This window comes from Emiliania huxleyi (genome assembly GCF_000372725.1).
Source record: "Emiliania huxleyi CCMP1516 chromosome Unknown EMIHUscaffold_138, whole genome shotgun sequence".
NCBI classification, from domain to species: domain Eukaryota; phylum Haptophyta; order Isochrysidales; family Noelaerhabdaceae; genus Emiliania; species Emiliania huxleyi.
Genome location: NW_005201213.1, coordinates 129,693 through 154,622, shown reverse-complemented (window position 1 = coordinate 154,622; position 24,930 = coordinate 129,693). Strand labels below are relative to the sequence as shown.

The window sequence follows — 24,930 nt, the reverse complement described above, 5'->3', positions numbered from 1 at the left end:
CTCCTTTTACTAGATTTGTACGGCGGTGCTTTACTATTTGTGGCCAACGCCGCTGTGCATGCACATGTTTATAGTTCGTTGACTCAAGGAATAAAGATAAGTGCGGTGTGGGACAGATCAGACCTGCTACTGATGGGCCTGGGCCAGGTAAGAGGGACAGAGAAGGCGAGGTGGTGAGCTGTTGAGAGCAGGAAATAGCGCTTCACACAGCCGGCAGTGCTCCCAGGTACCGCCTCGTGGGTACCCTTGTCGTCACGCTGCTCCCGCTGGCGTATGCCTCTTATCCGCCGCCGCCACCGGCACCGGCCTGCCGTCACCACTCTCTGCACGCCGGTTCTTTTTCTTTGAGGCTGTCGCTCCGAGAAAACTCGTCTCGCAGCTGCGAGAAGTTATCTGTTTGCGTGTAAGCTGATAGCTGCAAAGTGTGCCGGTGAGATCGGTGTCCTCACAGACACAAGTGCGTAGTGATTTAGAAAGTAAACGAATTCGCCGCGAGAATTCTCTTGACTGTTCGTCTCTCAGAAATCAAGCTCGTGCCGATCTCCCGCTCTACACATGGAATTCCCAAGACACTCAGATCATAGCGAGTACTCGTAACAACCCCCCCCAAACTTCACATGGTATCTGGCCAAACCAACACGGCCTGCATGTAGATTGTAGTACACACACAACACTGTACTATGGACTACGCTGGGGACGGCGAGGGCCACCCCGCGACCGCCTCCGCAATCTGCGTCGCGCTCTTTGTGATGAAGGAGAAGTGGTCGCCCGGAACCTTGACGGCCGTCGCGTGTGGCACGCGCTCAAGCAGCACGCCGGCGGTGCCGTTCTCGCGGATCTGCTCCGTGTGCACAAAGAGGACCGGCGCTCGCACCGGGCCGAGCGGCTCCGCCACGCGGTCGGGCAGCTCGATGAGCCGCACCGCGGCGGCGGCGGCGTCTTCGCCCGCATCCTCGAGCAGGGTGAAGAGCATCCGGAACGAGCCGGAGCGCTTCATCACCGCAAACTGCATGGCCTGCGCCGCCGAGCCGGCGCCGCCGCCCTGCGGCCCGAGCGAGGCGGGGCGCCCGTCCGGCGGCGGCGCGAGGCCCATGTTGAGCCGGATCTCTTCGGCCACCTCCGACGCGTACCCGCCCATCCGCGGCGGGTAGCCGTCGTCGCCGGCCGCCGGCCCGTCGAGCAGCACGAGCTCGACCGGCCGCCCCTCCGCCTCGAGGAGGCACGCCATCCAGTAGGCGACGCGGCAGCCGAGCGAGTAGCCAATCAGCCGCACCGGCGCCCCGCCCATCCACAGGCCCTTTGGCAGCAGCTGCACGTACTGCGCCGCGAGCTCTTGCATGCAGGCGCACCCGTCGAGAAGCCGCGTCGACGCATGGATGCCGAGGCAGCCCGAGGTTGACAGCAGCGGCGCGAGCGCGCGGAAGCCCCACAAGAGGCCGGTGAAGTCGTGGATGCAGACGGTCGGCGCGCCGGCTGGCGTGCCCTCGGGCTGGGCGATCCACGAGAGCTCGGGCGTGAGGTCCGGCAGGAGCTCGTACCCGTGCCCCGCCGCGAGCGCCTTTGTGGTCTCGAGCAGCGGCTGCGGCAGCTGCACCTCGCGCCACTTCTCTGCCTGGCGCGGCTCGATCGCCTTGCGCTTGAGCAGCTTCTGGTCGGTCGTCGACTTGGACTCGGCCGCCTCGAAGCTCTGAATCGCGCTCGTCTCGTACGGGTTGGCCATCCCCTCCGCCCACTCCACGCCCAGAAGCGCCTCGCAGACGCCGCGCGTCGCGCCCGCCGGGTCGCGCAAAAAGTCCTCGTAGCGGAGCACCATCGACTGCCCTCGCTGCTCGGGCTGCTCCGCGCGCAGCTCCGCCATGAACTCGTCGCACGCGCGGTTCGTGTCGACCCACGACTGCTCCACCATAGCCCACGTGGTCTCGGACACGTCGAGGAAGTCGCGGAACATCTGGAGGCCGGACGAGATGCAGGCGTACGGGTGGCGGATCAGGTGGATGTAGCGCGCGTGCTCGAAGGTCTCCCGCGCGCGCCGCATGAAGGAGACGTGGCTCGCGTTGGCGGGCGTCTTGTCGACGAGCATGCGCGGGCCGCTCATTCGCTGCAGCGCCTGGTAGACGCGCCACGTCGGGCAGTCGGCGCCGAAGCGCGCGATGCGCGCGCGCGCGGCGGCCGCCGAGCTGGCGCTGAGCTCCATGATGGTCTTGACGAGGCCCTCCTCGACGAAGCGCATCTCGGGCACGGCGGCGCGCTCGCCCATCGAGTCGAACATGAGCAGGTACAGCTCCTGGCCGGCGTAGAGGGCCGGGTTGGCCTGCAGACAGAGCTGCAGCAGCGACGAGCCCGAGCGCGGGCTGCTCAACACAAAGAGGATCGGGCGGCGGAGCCGCTCGGCGATCGGCGCGGCCGTGCCCGCCACGACCGACGTGTTCATGAAGCTCAGACTCACCGACCCGCCACTTGATGGGCCGCTCTCGCCCGCAGCGCCACCGCCGGCGCCGGCGGCGCGCCGCTCGATCGCGCTCGTGAGCTGTGCGACCGTGAGCTCGTCGGCGTCTGCGAGCAGGTCCTCGTTCTTCAGGCGGACGCCCATCACCTCCTCCACGCGGTTGCGCAGCTCGAGCGCCGCCATCGAGTCGACGCCCGCCTCCATCAGAGGCGTGTCCACAGTGAGGGCGTCGATGCTCGTGAGCGCAGTGACCTCCCGCAGGAGGGTCGACTGGATCTGCTCCGTGCTCAGGTCCGCCGCACGAGCGGGACCGGAAGGGGGCGGCATCGCGGACGCCGCGCCGCGTCCGAGGGCATCGTCAACGAGCAGTGCCCGGGCCGAGACGGGAAACTGGGCGAGGGCATCACTGCTGAGGGCGGTCGCCACGGCCGAGGGGCAAAGGGAGAGGGACTGGGCAAGCCACGCGGCGTACCGCTCGAGCGGCAGTGTCCAGATCTCGGCCATTCCGCTGAACTTGGAGGCGAGCGCCTCACCCATTCCCGCGCCCCCGACTGGGGGCAGCTGCAGGCTGCATCCACGTAGCCCGCACGCACGCCGCAGGGTCACAAGCACGTCGAGGTACGAGTTGGCACCGGCGTAGTTGGCCTGGCCAATGTTACCGTAGGCCGAGGCGACGGAGGAGAATGCCACAAACGCGGAAAAGTTGAGAGTGGTCGAGGCGGAATGGATGGCAGCTGCTCCGTGAGCCTTGGCGGCAAAGACAGCGCCAAGGTCGCTGGGAGTCAGCTTCCGCACCAGGCCGTCCGCCAGGACGCCTGCCGCGTGGATCACGCGGGTCGCGAGTCGCGGACGCCGCAGCGAGTGGCTCTCGCGAAGGAGGGCGACGGCGTCCTCCGGCGCCGCGATGTCGCACGCACGGATGCGCAAGTTGCTCTTCGAGGCTTCAAGCGAGCGCAGCTGCGCACCGAGGCCCTGCCCCGCGCGCGTGATGCGCCCGCTCCGCGACGAGAGCACAAGGTGCGAGGATGGATCGCCCGCCAGCGCCTTTGCGGCCCGAAGCCCCAGGCCGCCGAGTCCCCCGGTGATGATGTTGACCCCGGCGCCGCTGACGCTGTCCGCACTGGAAGGGATGGCACCAGTGCGCACAAGTCTCGGCGCATGCCACGTGCCGCTGGAGCTCTGGGCCAGCTCCCTCGGCACGCCTCCGTCCTCCCCAAAGGCCGCCGCTGCACGCAGCATCCGGGCAACCTCTGTGGCTGATGGCTCGGAGCGCACGTCACGAATGAGCCAATCAGCAGCGGGTTGCTCGAGGGCCACGCTCCTCAGGAACCCCCAGACGCCGCCGGCTGAAGCTGCAGCCATCGGCTCGGCTAGCTCCAACGGTCGCGGGTGCTGCGTCCCTCGGCAGAGGCACAACAGCCTGGGAGGGGGCTTCATCTGGATGAGCTGCCTCGTGACTGCCAGCAGCGTGGACATCCCTAGCATGGACGGAGCAGCGGCATCATGCGTCTCCGCAAGCAGAACGACGTTCCTGACGGACTTGCCGCCGACTTCGCTGAGCGCTGTGACCTTCGACGGCTGCTCGTGGTAGACGCGCGAGGCGGGGCCAACCTGCTTCCGCTCGCCGATCAAGAGCCAATCCAAGCCGCCATTTCCGCCCGCCTCAGGGACGTCCGAATCGACCCAGGAGAATCCAAAGCCCAGGAGCTCCGCTTCGTCTGCAGCGGCGACAATGGCTGGCCGCGGCCAAGGGAACCGCCGACGGTTAAAGCGCACTGGAACGCTGTCAACCGGCGCCTGGCCGCCATCTCCGTCGTCCTGGAGCAGCGCGTGCACGATCGTGCCGCTGTACCCAAACGAGCTCACGCCGCCGCCGCAGAGCCCGCTCGCCTGCGCGTAGCACGCCGGCGCGGCCGACAGCTGGGTCGGAAGCGTGCACGAGATGCCGTCGAACGCCTCCACCACGTGCGGGTTGACGGCGCGCAGCTGGCTGTTCGGCGGCGCCACCCGGTCACGCACACCGACCGCCAGCCGCAGCAGACCCGTGATGCCCGCCGCTGGCTCGGCGTGCCCGCCGTTCGCCTTGACGCTCCCCACCGCGAGCGCCTCGTTATTCCGGCGTCCCGTGAGCAGCGAGGCGAGCGAGCGCGCCTCGATCGGGTCGCCCAGCGCCGTGCCCGTGCCGTGAGCCTCCACGCAAGCCACCTGGTCGCTCAGCATCGCGGCGTCGGCGAGCGCGGCCCACAGCAGCGCCCGCTGCGCCTGGCCGTTTGGCGCCGTCAGGCTCGCGCTCTTGCCGTCCTGCCGCACGCAGCTGCCGACCACTCGCAGCGTGTCGTGCGCGGCAAAGCTGCTGACGCGCAGCGTCGCGGCGCAGCACGCCTCGCCACGCACGTACCCGTCCGCGCGCGAGTCGAAGGTGTGGCAGTGGCCGCCGGCGGAGAGCATGCCAGCGGTGGCGAAGGTGATGCCGACGCCGGGGAGGAGCATCATGCTCACACCGACCGAGAGCGCGGCGACGCACTCGCGGTGCTGGAGCGCGCGCAGCGCCGCGTGGTTCGCCGCCAGCGCCGCCGAGCACGCGGTGTCGTACGACACGCACGGGCCCTGCATCCCGAGCACAAACGAGATGCGCCCGGAGGCGACCGAGTGGCTGCTGCCCGTCGCAGCGTACACGCTGCGCGCGAGCGACGGCGTCGTCCGCACGACCTCCGCAAAGTCGTTCGCCGCGACGCCGAGGAAGACGCCGGCGACCAGGTCCATCAGGGAGGTCCTCTGGAACGACGCGCCGTGCAGCGCCTCGAACGAGCGCTCGAGGAGCAGCCGCTGCTGGGGGTCCATCGCCCCCGCCTCGGACGGCGACACGCTGAAGAACGCGTTGTCGAAGAGCTCCGCGTCGCTCAGGAAGCCGCCGTACCGGGCGCGCTGGCCGATCACGCCATCCGGGAAGCCTGGCCCGCCGACCCGCCAGCGCCCGAGCGGCACCTCTGAGATCAGGTCGCTGCCGCACGACGCCATCTGCGCCAGTCCGCTCACAAGGCCGACCCGCCCTGGCATCATGGCGCTCAGCCCGCACACGCGCACCACGCCAGACGTGCTCGAGCTGCCCGCGCTGAACGGCGTCGCAGCCGCCCGCGCCGTGGCGGCGGACGTCGCCGCGCCGGCCGCCTCGTCGCTGCCGCCGGCAGACTTGGAGGAGCTCTCGAAGTACGCCGCGAGCTGCCGCGCCGTCGGGTAGTCGAAGATGAGCGTCGACGGCAGCGTCTGCCCCGACGCCTGCTGCAGCTGGTTGCCGAGCTCGACCGCTCCAAGCGAGTCGAGGCCAGCCTCCATCAGCGGCGCGTCGGGGTCGACCTCGCTGCCAGTCGTCGACTTGAGCGTCTCCTGGATCATCTCGAGCGTGACCTCTTTCACCTTCCCACTGCCAGTCGCCACTGCGCGCTTGCGGCTTGCGTAGTTGGCCATCAGCGGTGGCACCTCTGGGAGCAGGCTCAGGAACTTGCTCCAAGTGAGCACCACCAGGCTCATCACGCCAGACACGGCAGGCTGCAGCGTCGCCTGAAAGGCAAGTGTTCCCTGCTCGAGGCTGATGAGCCCGATGCCGCTGGCTTGGATGCGAGCATTGATTGACTCGTCCGCTGCCATGCCGATGGCCGCCCACGGGCCCCACTCCACTGACGTCGCGTTCATGGCGCGCACGCGCCGGCAAGCGCCGAGTGCGTCGAGCATGCCATTGGCCGCAGCGTAGTTGGACTGGCCGCCGCCACCAATCAGCGCGGCGATAGACGAGAAGAGCACATACGTGTCGAGCGGCGCCATGGCGGCCGCCTGCTGCAGCGCCCACGCGCCAGCCACCTTGGGCGCGAAGACGCGCTTGATTGTCGAAGCGTTCTGGCCGCGCAACAGCCCGTCCGACAGCACGCCCGCCGCGTGCCACACGCCCGCCAGCGTGCTGTCCTTGGCAAGAATGGCGCCCACCATGCGAGCGGTGTCCGCCAGCTCGGCCGCGTCGCACTTGACTACGCTGAAGCTGCACTTGGCGATCCTCTTGAACGTCTCGCTGTCCGCAGGGGCGACCTTGCCGCCGCGGGCCGCGAGCACCACCGAAGAAGCGCCGCTCTCGCCGAGCCACTTGCTCGTGACCAGGCCGAGGCCGCCCGTGCCGCCAGAGAGCAGGTGGGCCCCGCGTGGCGGCGTCGGGGCCGTTTTCGGGATGCGCACCACCACCTTGCCGGTGTTGGTGCCGCTCTGCAGCGTGCGGAAGGCGGCCAAGACGTTCCTCTCGAGGTCGAAGAGCTCCATGGGCAAGCCGTGGAGCACAAAGGCATCCGCGCGTGCGGACAGAGTCCTGAGCGTACCGCACATCCACCACGGCGCCTGGTCGATCGTCGAGTCGAGCGCGATCATCGTGAAGTTGTTGGAGCACGCCACCTCGTGCCGCTCGTAGCTCCACACAGCGCGCTTACCAATCTCGCACAAACGGCCGTCCTGCTGCAACAGCGCGAAGGTGCACGCGATGAAGTCCGCCGACAGGCTGTTGAGCGAGAAGCGCAGCCGGCCGGAGCGAAGCAGCTTCGACGCGCCGAGCGCAAAGGCGCTGCCGTCGCGCGAGCTGAGCGTGCGGCCGGCGAGGCCCATCTTGTGCAGATAGAAGTGCTTGTACGGCCGGCCGACGTTGGCCATCGCGCAATTGCCGATGAAGTGGCAGTACTCTTGCGAGGTCAGGCCGACACCACCAGCGCCAGCGTGCAGAAGCACGTCGTGGCCAGCCGCCGGCCGGGCCGCGAGCAGCGACATGTGAACCGTGCACCACGTCGTCGGCAGGGTGCACGCCTGCTCGAACGAGAGCGAGTCGGTGATGGCCGCCATCAGGCGCGCGTCAGACTTAGACAGAGAAGCAAGAGCAGCGAGGCCGTGCCCAAGCGCTGCGTCGCCAACCTTGAGGTGCGAGAACCCGGTGCCCACGGCAGCAACGTGAACTGCGCAATCACCGCCGGGAGGGCCCGGGTCGCCGGGGTACACGCCGAGCACGTTGAGTACGTCGCGGAAGTTGAGGCCGACCGCGCCAACGTGCAGCTTGACCTCACCGTGGACCGAATCTGAGTCGTCCTCCTCTTGCGAGACCACCCGCAGGTTGCTGACGGCGCCGCGGGCGTCGAAGTAGAGCTTGATCGGTCCGCCCAGCGAGCCGGCCGCCTCGGTCAGGCGCGGCACGCGCTGGCTCGTGCCGTCAAAGGCGATCTCGGGCTCGGGCGTGCCGTTGTAGCCAAGGCCGAGCTTGCCGGCCAGCTTCGACACCGCCGCCAGCTCGGTCACGCCCGGGCTGAGCACGTCCAAGTCGATGACTGGCAAGCACGACTGCGGCGCCTCGGAACGCGCCTGGCGGGTCAGGCCCATCAGGCCCGCGTGGCTCGAGACGCTGGTGCCATTCGAGCGGGCGGCAAGGGCGCCAGCCGAGACCATCCACATTGGAGGCGTCGAACGCGTGATGGTGTGCGTGCGCGCAACATCAAACGCGGCCATCAGGCCGGCGAGCGAGTGGGAGGCCTTGGCGCCAGCAGAGAGGCCGACGGCGTACACCACTGAGCCGATCGACGTTGGCGGCGCCGTTCCCGCAGCGCTAAAAAAACTCGAGGTAGCGCCGGCCAGAGCCGAGGCGCATATCACGAGCGCTGCCTTGGCGTCCTCAGCGGCCGGCACCGTCGTAGTCTGCCACGACGTGACGTACAGGTGGGTCGACTTGCGTGCCGGAGTTGCCAGAGGCGCCGCCTTGAGCACGCGCGTCTCAAAGTTGCTCAGGCGTGCACCAGGCGAGTTGGCCGACTTGGCGTCCTTGGCCCCAACCCACACGCCCGTCATATTGGCGCCCTGCCGCTCCGCCACCGGCCACGAAGAGCCGCTAACGTCAGTCAGCGCCGCTTCGCCGACCGAGAAGGGGAGCCGGATCTCGCCCGCCGCAGTTGCCTCGGCCAGCAAGGCAGTCAGGTGCAGCGAGCCGTCGAGGTCGGCCGGATGGACACTCGTGCCCTCCTTGCGCGAGCGCCGGCGCAACTGGCCAACAGCGACGCCCGCATCGCGCGACACGCGCGCCGAAGTGAGCGTGCGGTACTCGGGGCCGTACTCGAGGCCGACCGAGCGGAAGCCCGCGTAGATGACGGCAGCGTCGACTGGCTGCGCGCACGACGCGCGCAAGCCCGCGTGCGACAAGCTGCGCACCGCCTTCTGGAGGATGGACGCACCGCCCGCACAGTGCGACGTCTTACTGCCCGTCTCGATGTCCTCGGTGTTGACGTCGAACCGCTCGTCGGCCATGGAGATGTCCACGCTGACCGCCGTTGCACTCAAGTCACCGTCGAGCAAGAGGGGCTGCAGGAAGAAGACGCGCCGCAGCAAGCTGCTCGCCGCGTCGGTCGCCGCGTCGGTCGCCGCGTCGGTCGCCGCGTCGCTCGCCGCGCGCGCCATCTCGAGGTAGCCGGCGCCAGGGAAGACGACGCGGCCCTGGACGATGTGGTCCGCCACCAAGCTACGCAGTGCGCCGGCTGCCGGTGATGCGTAGCGAACGAGCCCGCTCGGCGCCGCCGCGTCCACCCCCTGCGCTAGCGGATGCGCCTGCTCCGACCACGCGAAAGACCGGCGCACGTAATGCGGCGACGAAGCCGCCGCCGGCCTGCCCGCGCCACGCGCCACGCCGTCGTCCTGGAGCAGCGCGTGCACGATCGTGCCGCTGTACCCAAACGAGCTCACGCCGCCGGCGCAGAGCCCGCTCGCCTGCGCGTAGCACGCCGGCGCGGCCGACAGCTGGGTCGGAAGCGTGCACGAGATGCCGTCGAACGCCTCCACCACGTGCGGGTTGACGGCGCGCAGCTGGCTGTTCGGCGGCGCCACCCGGTCACGCACACCGACCGCCAGCCGCAACAGACCCGTGATGCCCGCCGCTGGCTCGGCGTGCCCGCCGTTCGCCTTGACGCTCCCCACCGCGAGCGCCTCGTCGTCCTGCCGCCCCGTGTGCAGCGAGGCGAGCGAGCGCGCCTCGATCGGGTCGCCCAGCGCCGTGCCCGTGCCGTGAGCCTCCACGCAAGCCACCTGGTCGCTCAGCATCGCGGCGTCGGCGAGCGCGGCCCACAGCAGCGCCCGCTGCGCCTGGCCGTTGGGCGCCGTCAGGCTCGCGCTCTTGCCGTCCTGCCGCACGCAGCTGCCGACCAGTCGCAGCGTGTCGTGCGCGGCAAAGCTGCTGACGCGCAGCGTCGCGGCGCAGCACGCCTCGCCACGCACGTACCCGTCCGCGCGCGAGTCGAAGGTGTGGCAGTGGCCGCCGGCGGAGAGCATGCCGGCGGTGGCGAAGGTGATGCCGACGCCGGGGAGGAGCATCATGCTCACACCGACCGAGAGCGCGGCGACGCACTCGCGGTGCTGGAGCGCGCGCAGCGCCGCGTGGTTCGCCGCCAGCGCCGCCGAGCACGCGGTGTCGTACGACACGCACGGGCCCTGCATCCCGAGCACAAACGAGATGCGCCCGGAGGCGACCGAGTGGCTGCTGCCCGTCGCAGCGTACACGCTGCGCGCGAGCGACGGCGTCGTCCGCACGACCTCCGCAAAGTCGTTCGCCGCGACGCCGAGGAAGACGCCGGCGACCAGGTCCATCAGGGAGGTCCTCTGGAACGACGCGCCGTGCAGCGCCTCGAACGAGCGCTCGAGGAGCAGCCGCTGCTGGGGGTCCATCGCCCCCGCCTCGGACGGCGACACGCTGAAGAACGCGTTGTCGAAGAGCTCCGCGTCGCTCAGGAAGCCGCCGTACCGGGCGCGCTGGCCGATCACGCCATCCGGGAAGCCTGGCCCGCCGACCCGCCAGCGCCCGAGCGGCACCTCTGAGATCAGGTCGCTGCCGCACGACGCCATCTGCGCCAGTCCGCTCACAAGGCCGACCCGCCCTGGCATCATGGCGCTCAGCCCGCACACGCGCACCACGCCAGACGTGCTCGAGCTGCCCGCGCTGAACGGCGTCGCAGCCGCCCGCGCCGTGGCGGCGGACGTCGCCGCGCCGGCCGCCTCGTCGCTGCCGCCGGCAGACTTGGAGGAGCTCTCGAAGTACGCCGCGAGCTGCCGCGCCGTCGGGTAGTCGAAGATGAGCGTCGACGGCAGCGTCTGCCCCGACGCCTGCTGCAGCTGGTTGCCGAGCTCGACCGCTCCAAGCGAGTCGAGGCCAGCCTCCATCAGCGGCGCGTCCGCATCCACGCCCGTGCCGATGGTCGACTCGAGCGACTCCATGATCATCTCGAGCGTCACGACGCGGCTCTCAGACGCCCCGCCAGTCGCCGCCGGCGCCGCCTTGCGGGAAGCGTACCCTTCCAGCAGCGGCGGCACCGTCGGCATCAGACCGAGGAACTTGCCCCACGAAAGGACGACCAAGCTCATCACGGCCGGCACGCCCGGCAGCAGCGCTGCACGGAACGCCGTCGCGCCCTGCTCCAGCCCGATCAGGCCCATGCCCGACGCCTGGATCCGCGCGTTGACCGAGCTGCTCGCGGCCATGCCCACGTCCGCCCACGGCCCCCACTGCACGCTCGACGCCGCCTGGCCGCGCTGCCGCCGACACACGCCAAGCGAGTCGAGGCAACCGTTCGCCGCGCCGTAGTTGGACTGCCCACCGCCGCCGATCAGCGACGCGATGGACGAGAAGAGGACGCACGCATCGAGCGGCGCCGCGGCGCACGCAAGCTGCAAGCCCCAGGCGCCGTGTACCTTTGGAGCGTACACGCGGCGGAGCGTGCTCGCCGTCTGGGCGCGCAGCAACCCGTCGGATAGGACGCCGGCCGCGTGCCACAAGCCCGCGAGCCGACCCGCCTCGCCACAACGCGCCCCGCTCACCAGCCGCCGGATGTCGGCCAGCTCCGCCGCGTCGGCGCGCGCCACGCACACGGAGCATTGCGGCCGCGCCTTCCGCAGCCGCGCGCCGTCCGCCTCCGACACCGCGCCGCCGCGCGCCGCGAGCACAACCGTGGAGGCCCCGCCCGCGGCCAGCCACCGGCCCGTCAGCAGGCCGAGCCCGCCGGTGCCGCCAGAGAGCAGATGCGTGTCGCGCGGCGGCGCGGTGGCGGTGGCGGGGATGAGGATGACCACCTTGCCGGTGTTTGTGCCGGCCTGCAGGCTGCGGAACGCGGAGAGCAGGCCGCGCTCCAGCCCGAAGCTCTGCAGTGGCAGCCCGTGCAGCACGCGCGCCGCCGCGCGCGCAGACAACCGCTGGAGTGTGCCCCGCATCCACACCGGCGTCTGCTCGATCGTGCTGTCGAGCGCGATCGCCACGTAGCGCGCAAGCGACGCGCTCCGCAGCCGCTCCGCACTCCACACCGCGCGCTTGCCGATCTCGCACAAGCAGCCGCCCTCGCCCAGCAGCGCAAACGAGCCAGCGATGAAGTCGGCGGACAAGCTGTTGAGCACGAAGCGCAGCCGCGACGCGCGGACGAGCGCCGCCGCGCCGGCGAGGAACGCGCCGCCGTCGCGCGAGCTGAGCGTCTCGCCGCGCAGACCCATGCCATGCAAATACCAATGCTTGTACGGCCGGCCGACCGTCACGCTTGCGCGCGTGCCGACCCAATGTGTGTACTCGCCCGCTGCGAGGCCAACGCCACCGGCGCCCGCTTGCAGCAGCGCGTGGTGGCCCGCGCGAGGCCGCGACGCGAGGAGCGACATGTGAACCGTGCACCACGTCGTCGGCAGGGTGCACGCCTGCTCGACCGTCAGCGAGTCGTCGATCGCCGCCATCAGCCGCGAGTCGCTCCGCGCAAACGATGCCAGCGCCGCCAGGCCATGGCCGAGCACAGCGTCGCCCACGCGCAGGTGCGGCGCGCCGCCGCCGCAGCGAGCCACGTCTGCAGCGCAGTCGCTGCCGGGAGGACCGGGGTCGCCGGGGTACACGCCGAGGACGTTGAGCACGTCGCGGAAGTTGAGACCGACCGCTCGCACGCGCAGCTCGACCTCGCCGTCCGCAGGCGGGGAGCTCTCCTCGGCCTGAGGCACGATCCGGAGGTTCGACACCGCGCCGCGCGCGTCGAAGTGCATCCGAACAGGCCCGCTGATTGAGCCGGGCGCCTCGGCCAGCCGCGGCACGCGCGGCCGGCCGGCGTCGAAAGCGACCTCGGGCTCAGGCAAGCCCGAGTACCCCAGCCCAAGCATCGCGGCGGCCGCCGCCGAGCCCGCCACTGCCGCGGCGGCGTCGAGGTCAATGACTGGCAAGCGGCACGTCGGCGCCTCGGACCGCACTTGGCGGGCCAAACCCATCATGCCCGCGTGCGCGGACGCGCCAGACCCGCCCGATGGCCGGGCGCCGAACGCGCGGCTCGTCAGCAGCCACACCGGCAGCGCGACCTTGGCGGTGTGGGCCCGCACGATGTCAAAGGCGGCCGCCATCACGGCGAGCGAATCGCGCTCGGCGCGGGCGCCGCCGACCCCCGCGGCAAACGCGACAGAGCGAGGCCCGCCAGCCGCCGCCGCCGTCGCACGAGTGGCGCCCGCGCCGGACGCGACGCTCGACACCGCTCCGGAGAGGACCAGCGATGATGCCGCCGCCGCCTCGGGGCCGGCGTCGGCAGACAGCGCGCGCGCTGTCCACGCCGTCACGTACAGGTGCCTCTTCGGCGCAGCCGGCCGCGCGGCGGCGCCGGCCTTGAGGGCTCGCGTCTCGAAGCCCGACAAATGCGCGCCGCCTCCGCCGCGTCGGCTCTGACTCACCAGAGCGACGCGAGTCGTGCTCGCCGACTGCCGCTCCGCCACCGGGAACAAGTGGCCGCGTGCGCCGCGCAGCGCTGCCGACTCGACCGAGAACGGCAGCCGCACCTCCGACGCCGCGCCAGTCGCGAGCAGCGCCGTCAGCTGCAGCGCGCCGTCCAGGTCGGCTGGGTGCACGGAGGTGCCCTGCAGCCGCCTGCGCCGCCGCAGCTGCCCCACCGCAGCACCCGAAGCTGGCGACGCCCACATGCCCGCGAGCGTGCGGTACGCAGGGCCGTACTCGAGGCCCATCCCCCGGAACGCGGAGTACAGGTCCGCGGCGCTCACCGCCGCCCCGCAGCTCCCGCGCACCGCAGCCGGCTGTGGGCGCCGCCGCTCGTCGTCCGGCGGCGCCGCACCCGTCGAGCCGCCGCAATGGGCGGTGCTTGCCCCTTCCTCGGTGAGCTCGCTTCGCACCTCGAAGCGCTCCTCCGCCGCGTTGAGCTCGCACACCACGCGCAACTGTGCCACGTCGCCGTCGAGCAAGAGGGGCTGCAGGAAGAAGACGCGCCGCAGCAAGCTGCTCGCCGCGTCGGTCGCCGCGTCGGTCGCCGCGTCGCTCGCCGCGCGCGCCATCTCGAGGTAGCCGGCGCCAGGGAAGACGACGCGGCCCTGGACGATGTGGTCCGCCACCAAGCTACGCAGTGCGCCGGCTGCCGGTGATGCGTAGCGAACGAGCCCGCTCGGCGCCGCCGCGTCCACCCCCTGCGCTAGCGGATGCGCCTGCTCCGACCACGCGAAAGACCGGCGCACGTAATGCGGCGACGAAGCCGCCGCCGGCCTGCCCGCGCCACGCGCCACGCCGTCGTCCTGGAGCAGCGCGTGCACGATCGTGCCGCTGTACCCAAACGAGCTCACGCCGCCGGCGCAGAGCCCGCTCGCCTGCGCGTAGCACGCCGGCGCGGCCGACAGCTGGGTCGGAAGCGTGCACGAGATGCCGTCGAACGCCTCCACCACGTGCGGGTTGACGGCGCGCAGCTGGCTGTTCGGCGGCGCCACCCGGTCACGCACACCGACCGCCAGCCGCAGCAGACCCGTGATGCCCGCCGCTGGCTCGGCGTGCCCGCCGTTCGCCTTGACGCTCCCCACCGCGAGCGCCTCGTCGTCCTGCCGCCCCGTGTGCAGCGAGGCGAGCGAGCGCGCCTCGATCGGGTCGCCCAGCGCCGTGCCCGTGCCGTGAGCCTCCACGCAAGCCACCTGGTCGCTCAGCATCGCGGCGTCGGCGAGCGCGGCCCACAGCAGCGCCCGCTGCGCCTGGCCGTTGGGCGCCGTCAGGCTCGCGCTCTTGCCGTCCTGCCGCACGCAGCTGCCGACCAGTCGCAGCGTGTCGTGCGCGGCAAAGCTGCTGACGCGCAGCGTCGCGGCGCAGCACGCCTCGCCACGCACGTACCCGTCCGCGCGCGAGTCGAAGGTGTGGCAGTGGCCGCCGGCGGAGAGCATGCCGGCGGTGGCGAAGGTGATGCCGACGCCGGGGAGGAGCATCATGCTCACACCGACCGAGAGCGCGGCGACGCACTCGCGGTGCTGGAGCGCGCGCAGCGCCGCGTGGTTCGCCGCCAGCGCCGCCGAGCACGCGGTGTCGTACGACACGCACGGGCCCTGCATCCCGAGCACAAACGAGATGCGCCCGGAGGCGACCGAGTGGCTGCTGCCCGTCGCAGCGTACACGCTGCGCGCGAGCGACGGCGTCGTCCGCACGACCTCCGCAAAGTCGTTCGCCGCGACGCCGAGGAAGACGCCGGCGACCAGGTCCATCAGGGAGGTCCTCTGGAACGACGCGCCGTGCAGCGCCTCGAACGAGCGCTCGAGGAGCAGCCGCTGCTGGGGGTCCATCGCCCCCGCCTCGGACGGCGACACGCTGAAGAACGCGTTGTCGAAGAGCTCCGCGTCGCTCAGGAAGCCGCCGTACCGGGCGCGCTGGCCGATCACGCCATCCGGGAAGCCTGGCCCGCCGACCCGCCAGCGCCCGAGCGGCACCTCTGAGATCAGGTCGCTGCCGCACGACGCCATCTGCGCCAGTCCGCTCACAAGGCCGACCCGCCCTGGCATCATGGCGCTCAGCCCGCACACGCGCACCACGCCAGACGTGCTCGAGCTGCCCGCGCTGAACGGCGTCGCAGCCGCCCGCGCCGTGGCGGCGGACGTCGCCGCGCCGGCCGCCTCGTCGCTGCCGCCGGCAGACTTGGAGGAGCTCTCGAAGTACGCCGCGAGCTGCCGCGCCGTCGGGTAGTCGAAGATGAGCGTCGACGGCAGCGTCTGCCCCGACGCCTGCTGCAGCTGGTTGCCGAGCTCGACCGCTCCAAGCGAGTCGAGGCCAGCCTCCATCAGCGGCGCGTCCGCATCCACGCCCGTGCCGATGGTCGACTCGAGCGACTCCATGATCATCTCGAGCGTCACGACGCGGCTCTCAGACGCCCCGCCAGTCGCCGCCGGCGCCGCCTTGCGGGAGGCGTACCCTTCCAGCAGCGGCGGCACCGTCGGCATCAGACCGAGGAACTTGCCCCACGAAAGGACGACCAAGCTCATCACGGCCGGCACGCCCGGCAGCAGCGCTGCACGGAACGCCGTCGCGCCCTGCTCCAGCCCGATCAGGCCCATGCCCGACGCCTGGATCCGCGCGTTGACCGAGCTGCTCGCGGCCATGCCCACGTCCGCCCACGGCCCCCACTGCACGCTCGACGCCGCCTGGCCGCGCTGCCGCCGACACACGCCAAGCGAGTCGAGGCAACCGTTCGCCGCGCCGTAGTTGGACTGCCCACCGCCGCCGATCAGCGACGCGATGGACGAGAAGAGGACGCACGCATCGAGCGGCGCCGCGGCGCACGCAAGCTGCAAGCCCCAGGCGCCGTGTACCTTTGGAGCGTACACGCGGCGGAGCGTGCTCGCCGTCTGGGCGCGCAGCAACCCGTCGGATAGGACGCCGGCCGCGTGCCACAAGCCCGCGAGCCGACCCGCCTCGCCACAACGCGCCCCGCTCACCAGCCGCCGGATGTCGGCCAGCTCCGCCGCGTCGGCGCGCGCCACGCACACGGAGCATTGCGGCCGCGCCTTCCGCAGCCGCGCGCCGTCCGCCTCCGACACCGCGCCGCCGCGCGCCGCGAGCACAACCGTGGAGGCCCCGCCCGCGGCCAGCCACCGGCCCGTCAGCAGGCCGAGCCCGCCGGTGCCGCCAGAGAGCAGATGCGTGTCGCGCGGCGGCGCGGTGGCGGTGGCGGGGATGAGGATGACCACCTTGCCGGTGTTTGTGCCGGCCTGCAGGCTGCGGAACGCGGAGAGCAGGCCGCGCTCCAGCCCGAAGCTCTGCAGTGGCAGCCCGTGCAGCACGCGCGCCGCCGCGCGCGCAGACAGCCGCTGGAGTGTGCCCCGCATCCACACCGGCGTCTGCTCGATCGTGCTGTCGAGCGCGATCGCCACGTAGCGCGCAAGCGACGCGCTCCGCAGCCGCTCCGCACTCCACACCGCGCGCTTGCCGATCTCGCACAAGCAGCCGCCCTCGCCCAGCAGCGCAAACGAGCCAGCGATGAAGTCGGCGGACAAGCTGTTGAGCACGAAGCGCAGCCGCGACGCGCGGACGAGCGCCGCCGCGCCGGCGAGGAACGCGCCGCCGTCGCGCGAGCTGAGCGTCTCGCCGCGCAGACCCATGCCATGCAAATACCAATGCTTGTACGGCCGGCCGACCGTCACGCTTGCGCGCGTGCCGACCCAATGTGTGTACTCGCCCGCTGCGAGGCCAACGCCACCGGCGCCCGCTTGCAGCAGCGCGTGGTGGCCCGCGCGAGGCCGCGACGCGAGGAGCGACATGTGAACCGTGCACCACGTCGTCGGCAGGGTGCACGCCTGCTCGACCGTCAGCGAGTCGTCGATCGCCGCCATCAGCCGCGAGTCGCTCCGCGCAAACGATGCCAGCGCCGCCAGGCCATGGCCGAGCACAGCGTCGCCCACGCGCAGGTGCGGCGCGCCGCCGCCGCAGCGAGCCACGTCTGCAGCGCAGTCGCTGCCGGGAGGACCGGGGTCGCCGGGGTACACGCCGAGGACGTTGAGCACGTCGCGGAAGTTGAGACCGACCGCTCGCACGCGCAGCTCGACCTCGCCGTCCGCGGGCGGGGAGCTCTCCTCGGCCTGAGGCACGATCCGGAGGTTCGACACCGCGCCGCGCGCGTCGAAGTGCATCCGAACAGGCCCGCTGATTGAGCCGGGCGCCTCGGCCAGCCGCGGCACGCGCGGCCGGCCGGCGTCGAAAGCGACCTCGGGCTCAGGCAAGCCCGAGTACCCCAGCCCAAGCATCGCGGCGGCCGCCGCCGAGCCCGCCACTGCCGCGGCGGCGTCGAGGTCAATGACTGGCAGGCGGCACGTCGGCGCCTCGGACCGCACTTGGCGGGCCAAACCCATCATGCCCGCGTGCGCGGACGCGCCAGACCCGCCCGATGGCCGGGCGCCGAACGCGCGGCTCGTCAGCAGCCACACCGGCAGCGCGACCTTGGCGGTGTGGGCCCGCACGATGTCAAAGGCGGCCGCCATCACGGCGAGCGAATCGCGCTCGGCGCGGGCGCCGCCGACCCCCGCGGCAAACGCGACAGAGCGAGGCCCGCCAGCCGCCGCCGCCGTCGCACGAGTGGCGCCCGCGCCGGACGCGACGCTCGACACCGCTCCAGAGAGGACCAGCGATGATGCCGCCGCCGCCTCGGGGCCGGCGTCGGCAGACAGCGCGCGCGCTGTCCACGCCGTCACGTACAGGTGCCTCTTCGGCGCAGCCGGCCGCGCGGCGGCGCCGGCCTTGAGGGCTCGCGTCTCGAAGCCCGACAAATGCGCGCCGCCTCCGCCGCGTCGGCTCTGACTCACCAGAGCGACGCGAGTCGTGCTCGCCGACTGCCGCTCCGCCACCGGGCACAAGTGGCCGCGTGCGCCGCGCAGCGCTGCCGACTCGACCGAGAACGGCAGCCGCACCTCCGACGCCGCGCCAGTCGCGAGCAGCGCCGTCAGCTGCAGCGCGCCGTCCAGGTCGGCTGGGTGCACGGAGGTGCCCTGCAGCCGCCTGCGCCGCCGCAGCTGCCCCACCGCAGCACCCGAAGCTGGCGACGCCCACATGCCCGCGAGCGTGCGGTACGCAGGGCCGTACTCGAGGCCCATCCCCCGGAACGCGGAGTACAGGTCCGCGGCGCTCACCGCCGCCCCGCAGCTCCCGCGCACCGCAGCCGGCTGTGGGCGCCGCCGCTCGTCGTCCGGCGGCGCCGCACCCGTCGAGCCGCCGCAATGGGCGGTGCTTGCCCCTTCCTCGGTGAGCTCGCTTCGCACCTCGAAGCGCTCCTCCGCCGCGTTGAGCTCGCACACCACGCGCAACTGTGCCACGTCGCCGTCGAGCAAGAGGGGCTGCAGGAAGAAGACGCGCCGGAGCAAGCTGCTCGCCGCGTCGGTCGCCGCGTCGGTCGCAGCGTCGCTCGCCGCGCGCGCCATCTCGAGGTAGCCGGCGCCAGGGAAGACGACGCGGCCCTGGACGATGTGGTCCGCCGACAAGCTACGCAGTGCGCCGGCTGCCGGTGATGCGTAGCGAACGAGCCCGCTCGGCGCCGCCGCGTCCACCCCCTGCGCTAGCGGATGCGCCTGCTCCGACCACGCGAAAGACCGGCGCACGTAATGCGGCGACGAAGCCGCCGCCGGCCTGCCCGCGCCACGCGCCACGCCGTCGTCCTGGAGCAGCGCGTGCACGATCGTGCCGCTGTACCCAAACGAGCTCACGCCGCCGGCGCAATCGCTTCCCGTCTGGGCCGCACATATTGGCGCGGCCGACAGCTGGGTCGGAAGCGCGCAAGCGATTCCCTTTAGCGAATTGCCAACGTGCGGATTGATCGCGCGCAGCTGGCCATTCGGGGCACCAAGGCCGTCCTGCAAGCTCAGGGCAAGCCGCAGCAGACCCGTGATGCCCGCAGCTGGCTCGGTGTGCCCGGCGTTCGCCTTGACGCTGCCCAACGCGAGCGCCTCATCAGCCATGCGTTTTGAGATTATGTGCGCCAATGACCGCGTCTCGATCGGGTCGCCCAATGCCGTGCCCGTGCCGTGAGCCTCCACGCAAGCTACTTGCTCGGTGTGCACGGATGCGTCGGCGAGCGCGGCCTTTAGAAGGGCCTGCTGCGCCTGGCCGTTGGGCGCCGTCAGGCTCGCGCTCTTGCCGTCCTGCCGCACGCAGCTGCCGAGGAAACGAAGGGCCGCTGAGCTGTCGGCGTCCCTCATCTGAAGCGCGACTGCGCAGCACGCCTCGCCACGCGCGTACCCGTCCGCGCGCGAGTCGAAGGTGTGGCAGTGGCCGCCGGCGGAGAGCATGCCGGCCATGGCGAAAGTCAGGTGGCAATCTGGAAGGAGCATGAGGCTCACGCCCACGACAAGCCCTTCAGTGCACTCCTTGTGCTGAAGCGCGCGCAGCGCCCCGTGGCTCGCCGCTAGCGCCGCCGAGCACGCGGTGTCGTACGACACGCACGGGCCCTGCATCCCGAGCACAAACGAGATGCGGCCTGCGGCGACCGAGTGGCTGCTGCCCGTCGCAGTGTACACACCGCGTAGGTGCACAGGTGTGCGCGTCACCATGTGCTGAAAGTCGCTCCCGGCGATGCCCAAATAGACACCCGCCACGCGACCCACCAGAGAATCGCGAACCGAGCCGGCGCCGTGCAGCGCCGCGTACCCCTGCTCGAGGAGCAGCCGCTGCTGGGGATCCATGTCTCTGGCCTCGGCCGGCGAAATGCTGAAGAAGGCGTTGTCAAAGAGCTCCGCGTTGTCCACGAACCCGCCGTGCCGGGCGCGCAAGCCGATCAGGTCGCTGGCTGCGTGCTGCTTGCCGAGGTCCCAGCGGGCCAGCGGCACCTCCGTGATCCTGTCGGCGGCGGTTCCGACCATGGACTCCAGCGCCGCCATCGTGGAGACACCGCCGGCAAGCGCGCCGCGCATCGCGCCGACGGTTGCCACGGGCGCATCGGCGAGGCCTCGCGTGTCCTGGTTCCACGCCTCCTCCGCCGGCAGCGCCGTCGTGGTGTACGAGTTGAAATGCGCCGCCATCTGGCGCAGGGTGGGGTAGTCGAACATGAGCGTCTCCGGCAGGTCCGAGACGCCGAGGCGCTCGGTGAGCTCGCCCTGGAGCTCGAGCGCGTTTGCAGAGTCGAAGCCGGCGTCCATCAGCGGTGCATCCGGCGAGAGGTCCGAGCCGAGGCATTCGACAGCGAGCGCGTACAGGTCTTCCAAGCTGATGGGGTTGGCGTACAGGGACTGCCCCCCCGGCGGAGGCGGCGGCGGAAGCACAGCCTCCGCCCGCGTCTCTGGCGACGCTGGCAAGATCGGCTTCTCAGTCACCACGGGTGCGCCGGCCGTTCCTTGGGGCGACGGTGCCTCTTCGAACCGTGGCGGGCTCCGCTCGAGGGCGTCGCGCCGATGCACCCACCACCCCTCTTTGCTGTTCGAAGGCGAGCGCGAGCTGTTGTGGCCCTGCGGCGGCGTCGACTCCCCATCGCGGGTTTGCTCCTGCGGCTCCTCGAGCCCGGCGAGGGAAACGTCCCAGTGAAGGACGACCTGGGGGGCAGGGGGGGCAGAGGGGGGGGGGGGAGGGGGGGGGTCTATGAATCTGCCGAGGAGTGCCGAGAGGGAAGCGCCGGTCAACACGGTCAAACACGAGGGTGACGTGAGCCGTGCGGGGTACACTCACCGCTTGCATCGGGATGAGCAACCGCTGCCGCGTCGGCTCGGCGCCCGTAGCGCGGACCTGGGCCATCTGCAGGTAGGCCTCTCGCAGCTCGCGCCGGCGGAGCTTGCCGGATGTGGTCTTGAGGATGGCGCGGGCCTTCCAGCCAGGTGGGGAGAGGAAGCCGTCAGCGACGTGTGAGGTGGGGGTGGATGGTAGTTGGGGTGGGGTGGGCACCTTGAGGAGAACGAGTGCGTGCGGCTTGATGCCCTCTCCGTCCTTGACCGCCTTGACCACGTCACGGACCACCGCCAGCAGCTCCGCCTCGCTGTTGTTGGCCTGCTCTGGCCGCAGCTCGGCCATCAACACCAGCACCTCTCCTTCCTCTTCCGGAGGCTGGATCGAGAACGCGGCGCAACAGCCCGGTCGAAGAGCGCCCGAGCCGCGCTCGGCATGCCCCTCGATGTCGTGCGCGTGAAGTGTCCGGCCCCGCATGGTGAGCACGTCCTTGATGCGACCTACAGCGAGTCACTTCGGCGTCTCGGATTTGGGGCCCGAATGGGGCCCGGCCCGCCTCAGCTCTCTTCTTCTCGCCGACGACGTACAACCGGCTCTCCCACACGAAGCCAAGGTCGCCTGCGGTGAGAATACGCCGGCCTGAGGGCCGTGTCGTCCCAAACGTCCCCGCGGGAGGGCGCTCGGAGCTCGCCGGACCGCATGTGCACCGGGCCGTCCGCCTCGGCCAGCTGCGCCCCAAAAGTATGGCGCGACACCTCGGGCAAATCCCAGTAGCCGCGCGCGACCGATTGGCCGCCGACCCAAATCTCTCCGACGGTCCCGTCGGCCATCTCCTCCAGCGAGTCCGGGTGCACGATCCGGACCGACTGGTGCGTCCGCCACTCCGGCTGAAAGAAGCAGCCGGGGCACTCGAAGAGCGCGCCGTCGCCCTCCTCCGCAGGCCACGCAACGTCTCCGGCCCACAGCCCGCGCCGCACCTGCAGCGTGGCGGGCCGCTCCATCGTGCCGGCGACGTACACGCAATTCTCGGCCAGCCCGTACGAGCAGCCCCACGCCGTCGGCTCGAAGCCGTAAGCGCCGTAGCGCGCGCCAAACTCGCGCAATGTCTCGGCGCGGATCGGCTCTGCGCCTAAATTCCCACAACTCGCGCACCTCTAAGCAGCCTGACGTCGGCCCTCCTGTCGCTGACGCGGCGAAGACCGTTTAGGGCGCACTTCCAGTGGTTGAGGCGGAGGCCCTGCAGCTTCTCCTCTTTGATGCGGCGGAGGCACAGGATATACCCGAAGTTTGGCGACGCGGTGAAGACCTGGGCGGGCGGGGGAATCGCGTCGGGGGCGGGCGGGAACGGTGGGACGCGGCGGCGGAGGAGACCTGGTGCGTCTTGTGTAGCTTTGAGATTGCGCGCAGCCACGCGACCGGGTGCTGCAGGAACGTGGCGGGCGACATGAGGTCGGCGCTGAAGCCGATGATTGGCGCAAAGAGGCAGCCGCCTACCGCGGAACCTCAGAGGCTCCGGACGAGGCCAACCCTGCCGCAGCGGTCTCGCCACGCGATGTGTGTTGCGCCGATGATGCCCATGTCGTGGTACTGCGGCAGCCACGACACCATGCAGATGGACTCGACCGGGTGGATGCGGCGCGTCGTCTGCCGGAGGGGGGAGCGTTGCAGGGTGGGCCGAGGAGCGGCGGCAGGGGAACCGGCACCGCCAACGCCGCCCCCACCCTCGCCACCCCCACACTCGCCGCCGCCGCCCTCGCCGCCGCCGCCCTCACCGCCTCCACCCTCGGTGCCACCCTCCCCGCCGCCACCCTCGCCGCCGCCACCCTCGCCACCGCGTCGGCGGAGCGGCCAACGTGTCTGCGGTCGTGATGGGACGGCGGGGCTGTGGTTCGGGGCTGTGGCGGCACCTGCCGCATGGCGAGGATATTGTTGACGAGGTTGTTGGTCGAGATCATCACGCCTATAGCCACGAGTCACCGCCGGCGGTCGAGCAACTCACGCCTGCCCCGTCGGCGGCAGACCGCTCTCCAACCCTTCGGGTGGCCCGTCGACCCGGACGTGAATTGGAGAAAAGCGATCTCGTCGGGCGACGCCTACGACGACCCCTCTTGCTCAGTGCCGAGCCTCACGACCCCCCGGGCCGTGGTGTGCCGCCGCCACCGGCTCGCGCCGCTGCCGCAGCCAGCCCTCCAGCCATGCCGCCTGCGCAACGAGGAGCGGCGTCCGCACCGAATTCTTTTTTGCGGCGCCGTCGTGAAGGCCCCCCCCGAGGCGGAGTGGCGGCGGGCTCGTGTGGAGCGGCAAGCGAGGGAGGGACGCGCCTCCTTTGGCGGGAGGCGGGTCGAGAGGTCGTCGGTGGAGCGCCTGAGGTCGGGCGGCGAATGTTCGGGCGGCGAGTGTTCGGGCGGCGAGTGTTCGGGCGGCGAGTGTTCGGGCGGCGAGTGTTCGGGCGGCGAGTGTTCGGGCGGCGAGTGTTCGGGCGGCTAGTCTTTGGCGTCTCGGTTGGCGTGGCTTGGCCTCCCCTCCCTCCCTGGCGGCGCGCCAGTTCCAGGAGGAGGGCCAGGAGCAGTCGCCGCCGAGGAGCTTGCTCGAGAGCCACTTGAGCCGCAGGTACCTGCGCGGCGGCACAGGTAGCGCTCGCGGCCGGCGCGTGTGCTGAACCACGCTGCTGCTTCGGGCGCTCGCCACTCTCTTGCGGGCCGGGACCGAGGGAGGGGTGGGGCGTGGGCTGCCACGGGTGGGTCCGGCCAGCCCCGAGCTGCCCGCGGCCGGCAGCTGCCGCGGCGGCAGCCGGGCGAGGGCGCACATTGTCGTGGAGAGCAGCAGCTCCGGGTGGCAGCTGCTGTAGATGCGAACCACCTTGGCCAAGCCGTCGGCGAGCATCTTCTTGGCGCCAGCGGATGGCATCGGGCTCGCCGGGATGATGGGCGGGTAGTAGGGCACGGCGATCACGGCGGCGTATTGGCAGCCGAAGAATGCGACGAGGAAGTCGAGGCCTGGCGGATAGATGAGCATGACCCGGGCGCCGTCGCCGACCTCCCACCGCCGCCGCAGCGCACAGCAGACGGCGCGTCCTCGCTGCGCCAGCTCGGTGTAGCTCCAAACGATATCGCCGGTGCACTCTGCCGAGGAGTGCCACGTATAGAGCCTCTGCCCTCCAAGCTTCTCGACGTTGGCTTCGAAGAGCGACACGAAGCTTTCTGGCTCCTTGGCCGCGGTGGCGTCGTCGCCGGCAACGTCCGGGTCGGACTCGTGCACAGTGCCACGGCGGTGCGAGCTGCTGGGCACGGCCGATGGAGGCGGCGGCATCGAGTCTGTCGAGGGGCGGCAAGGGCGGCCTAGGCTCGGCGTGCTTGGACCAAGTGAGAAGCGCGGACACAGCGAGATAGGGAATCGCACTGCCGCGTTTTCTTTTCTAAGGCAGTTCCGTCTTGCTAGAACAGGGTCCGTCGAGATAGGAACACCTCACTGTGCTGTCGAAAAAGAAGAAAGTCAAAAAACCAAACTCTTCTCTTCATGAGATAGCTGATAGGAATCCACAGACCACAAAAGAATTTCACGGGCCGCACGATTCACTCAACAGGCAAAGCGCGGACGACGGCTTCTAATTCGTCCTCCCAGAAGCCGTCGTTGACGGAAAAAATAATTTTCAAGATGCTGCGCACGACAAAAAAGAAAAATGCGTTTGCGCACCATCCACCCTCTAAGGGGACCCAGATGGTACGCATCTTGCGCGCCTGCTTGTTGATGCCTGCTTGTTAAGACGCGAGATCAGGAATCGTGATGCGTATGCGTTTGTTTTTTCTTTTCTTTTCTTTGCCTTTTCCAATCAGGCGAGGACCACGCCTCACTTTTTCACAGGGTCCGTCGGGAATTAGGCTGAATATACTTTTCCTCTCGCACCCCGTCTCTTTTCCTTTCCTTTTTTCTCTACAGCACCCTCTCTTTTCCTCTCTATTTCCCCGGGGAAACCATCAAATTTTCCGGGCTCTGAGCCGAGTCTGAGGCTGGTTTGGGCTCAAAATCAGCCAAATCGGCAAAATAC

General features: G+C 70.6%; 1 protein-coding gene across 1 annotated transcript; it reads right to left on the bottom strand.

The window, feature by feature from the left end:
• Window positions 1-566: 566 nt before the first annotated feature.
• Window positions 567-24,194, bottom strand: PKS8 (polyketide synthase; the record flags this gene model as incomplete). Its single annotated transcript, XM_005788174.1, has 11 exons — window positions 567-20,758; window positions 20,892-21,026; window positions 21,105-21,385; window positions 21,466-21,478; window positions 21,548-22,014; window positions 22,086-22,191; window positions 22,257-22,341; window positions 22,435-22,529; window positions 22,793-22,845; window positions 22,918-22,963; window positions 23,592-24,194. 11 exons carry the CDS (start codon window positions 24,192-24,194, stop codon window positions 686-688), a joined length of 21,957 nt encoding a protein of 7,318 aa, XP_005788231.1. The 3' UTR covers window positions 567-685.
• Window positions 24,195-24,930: the final 736 nt, after the last annotated feature.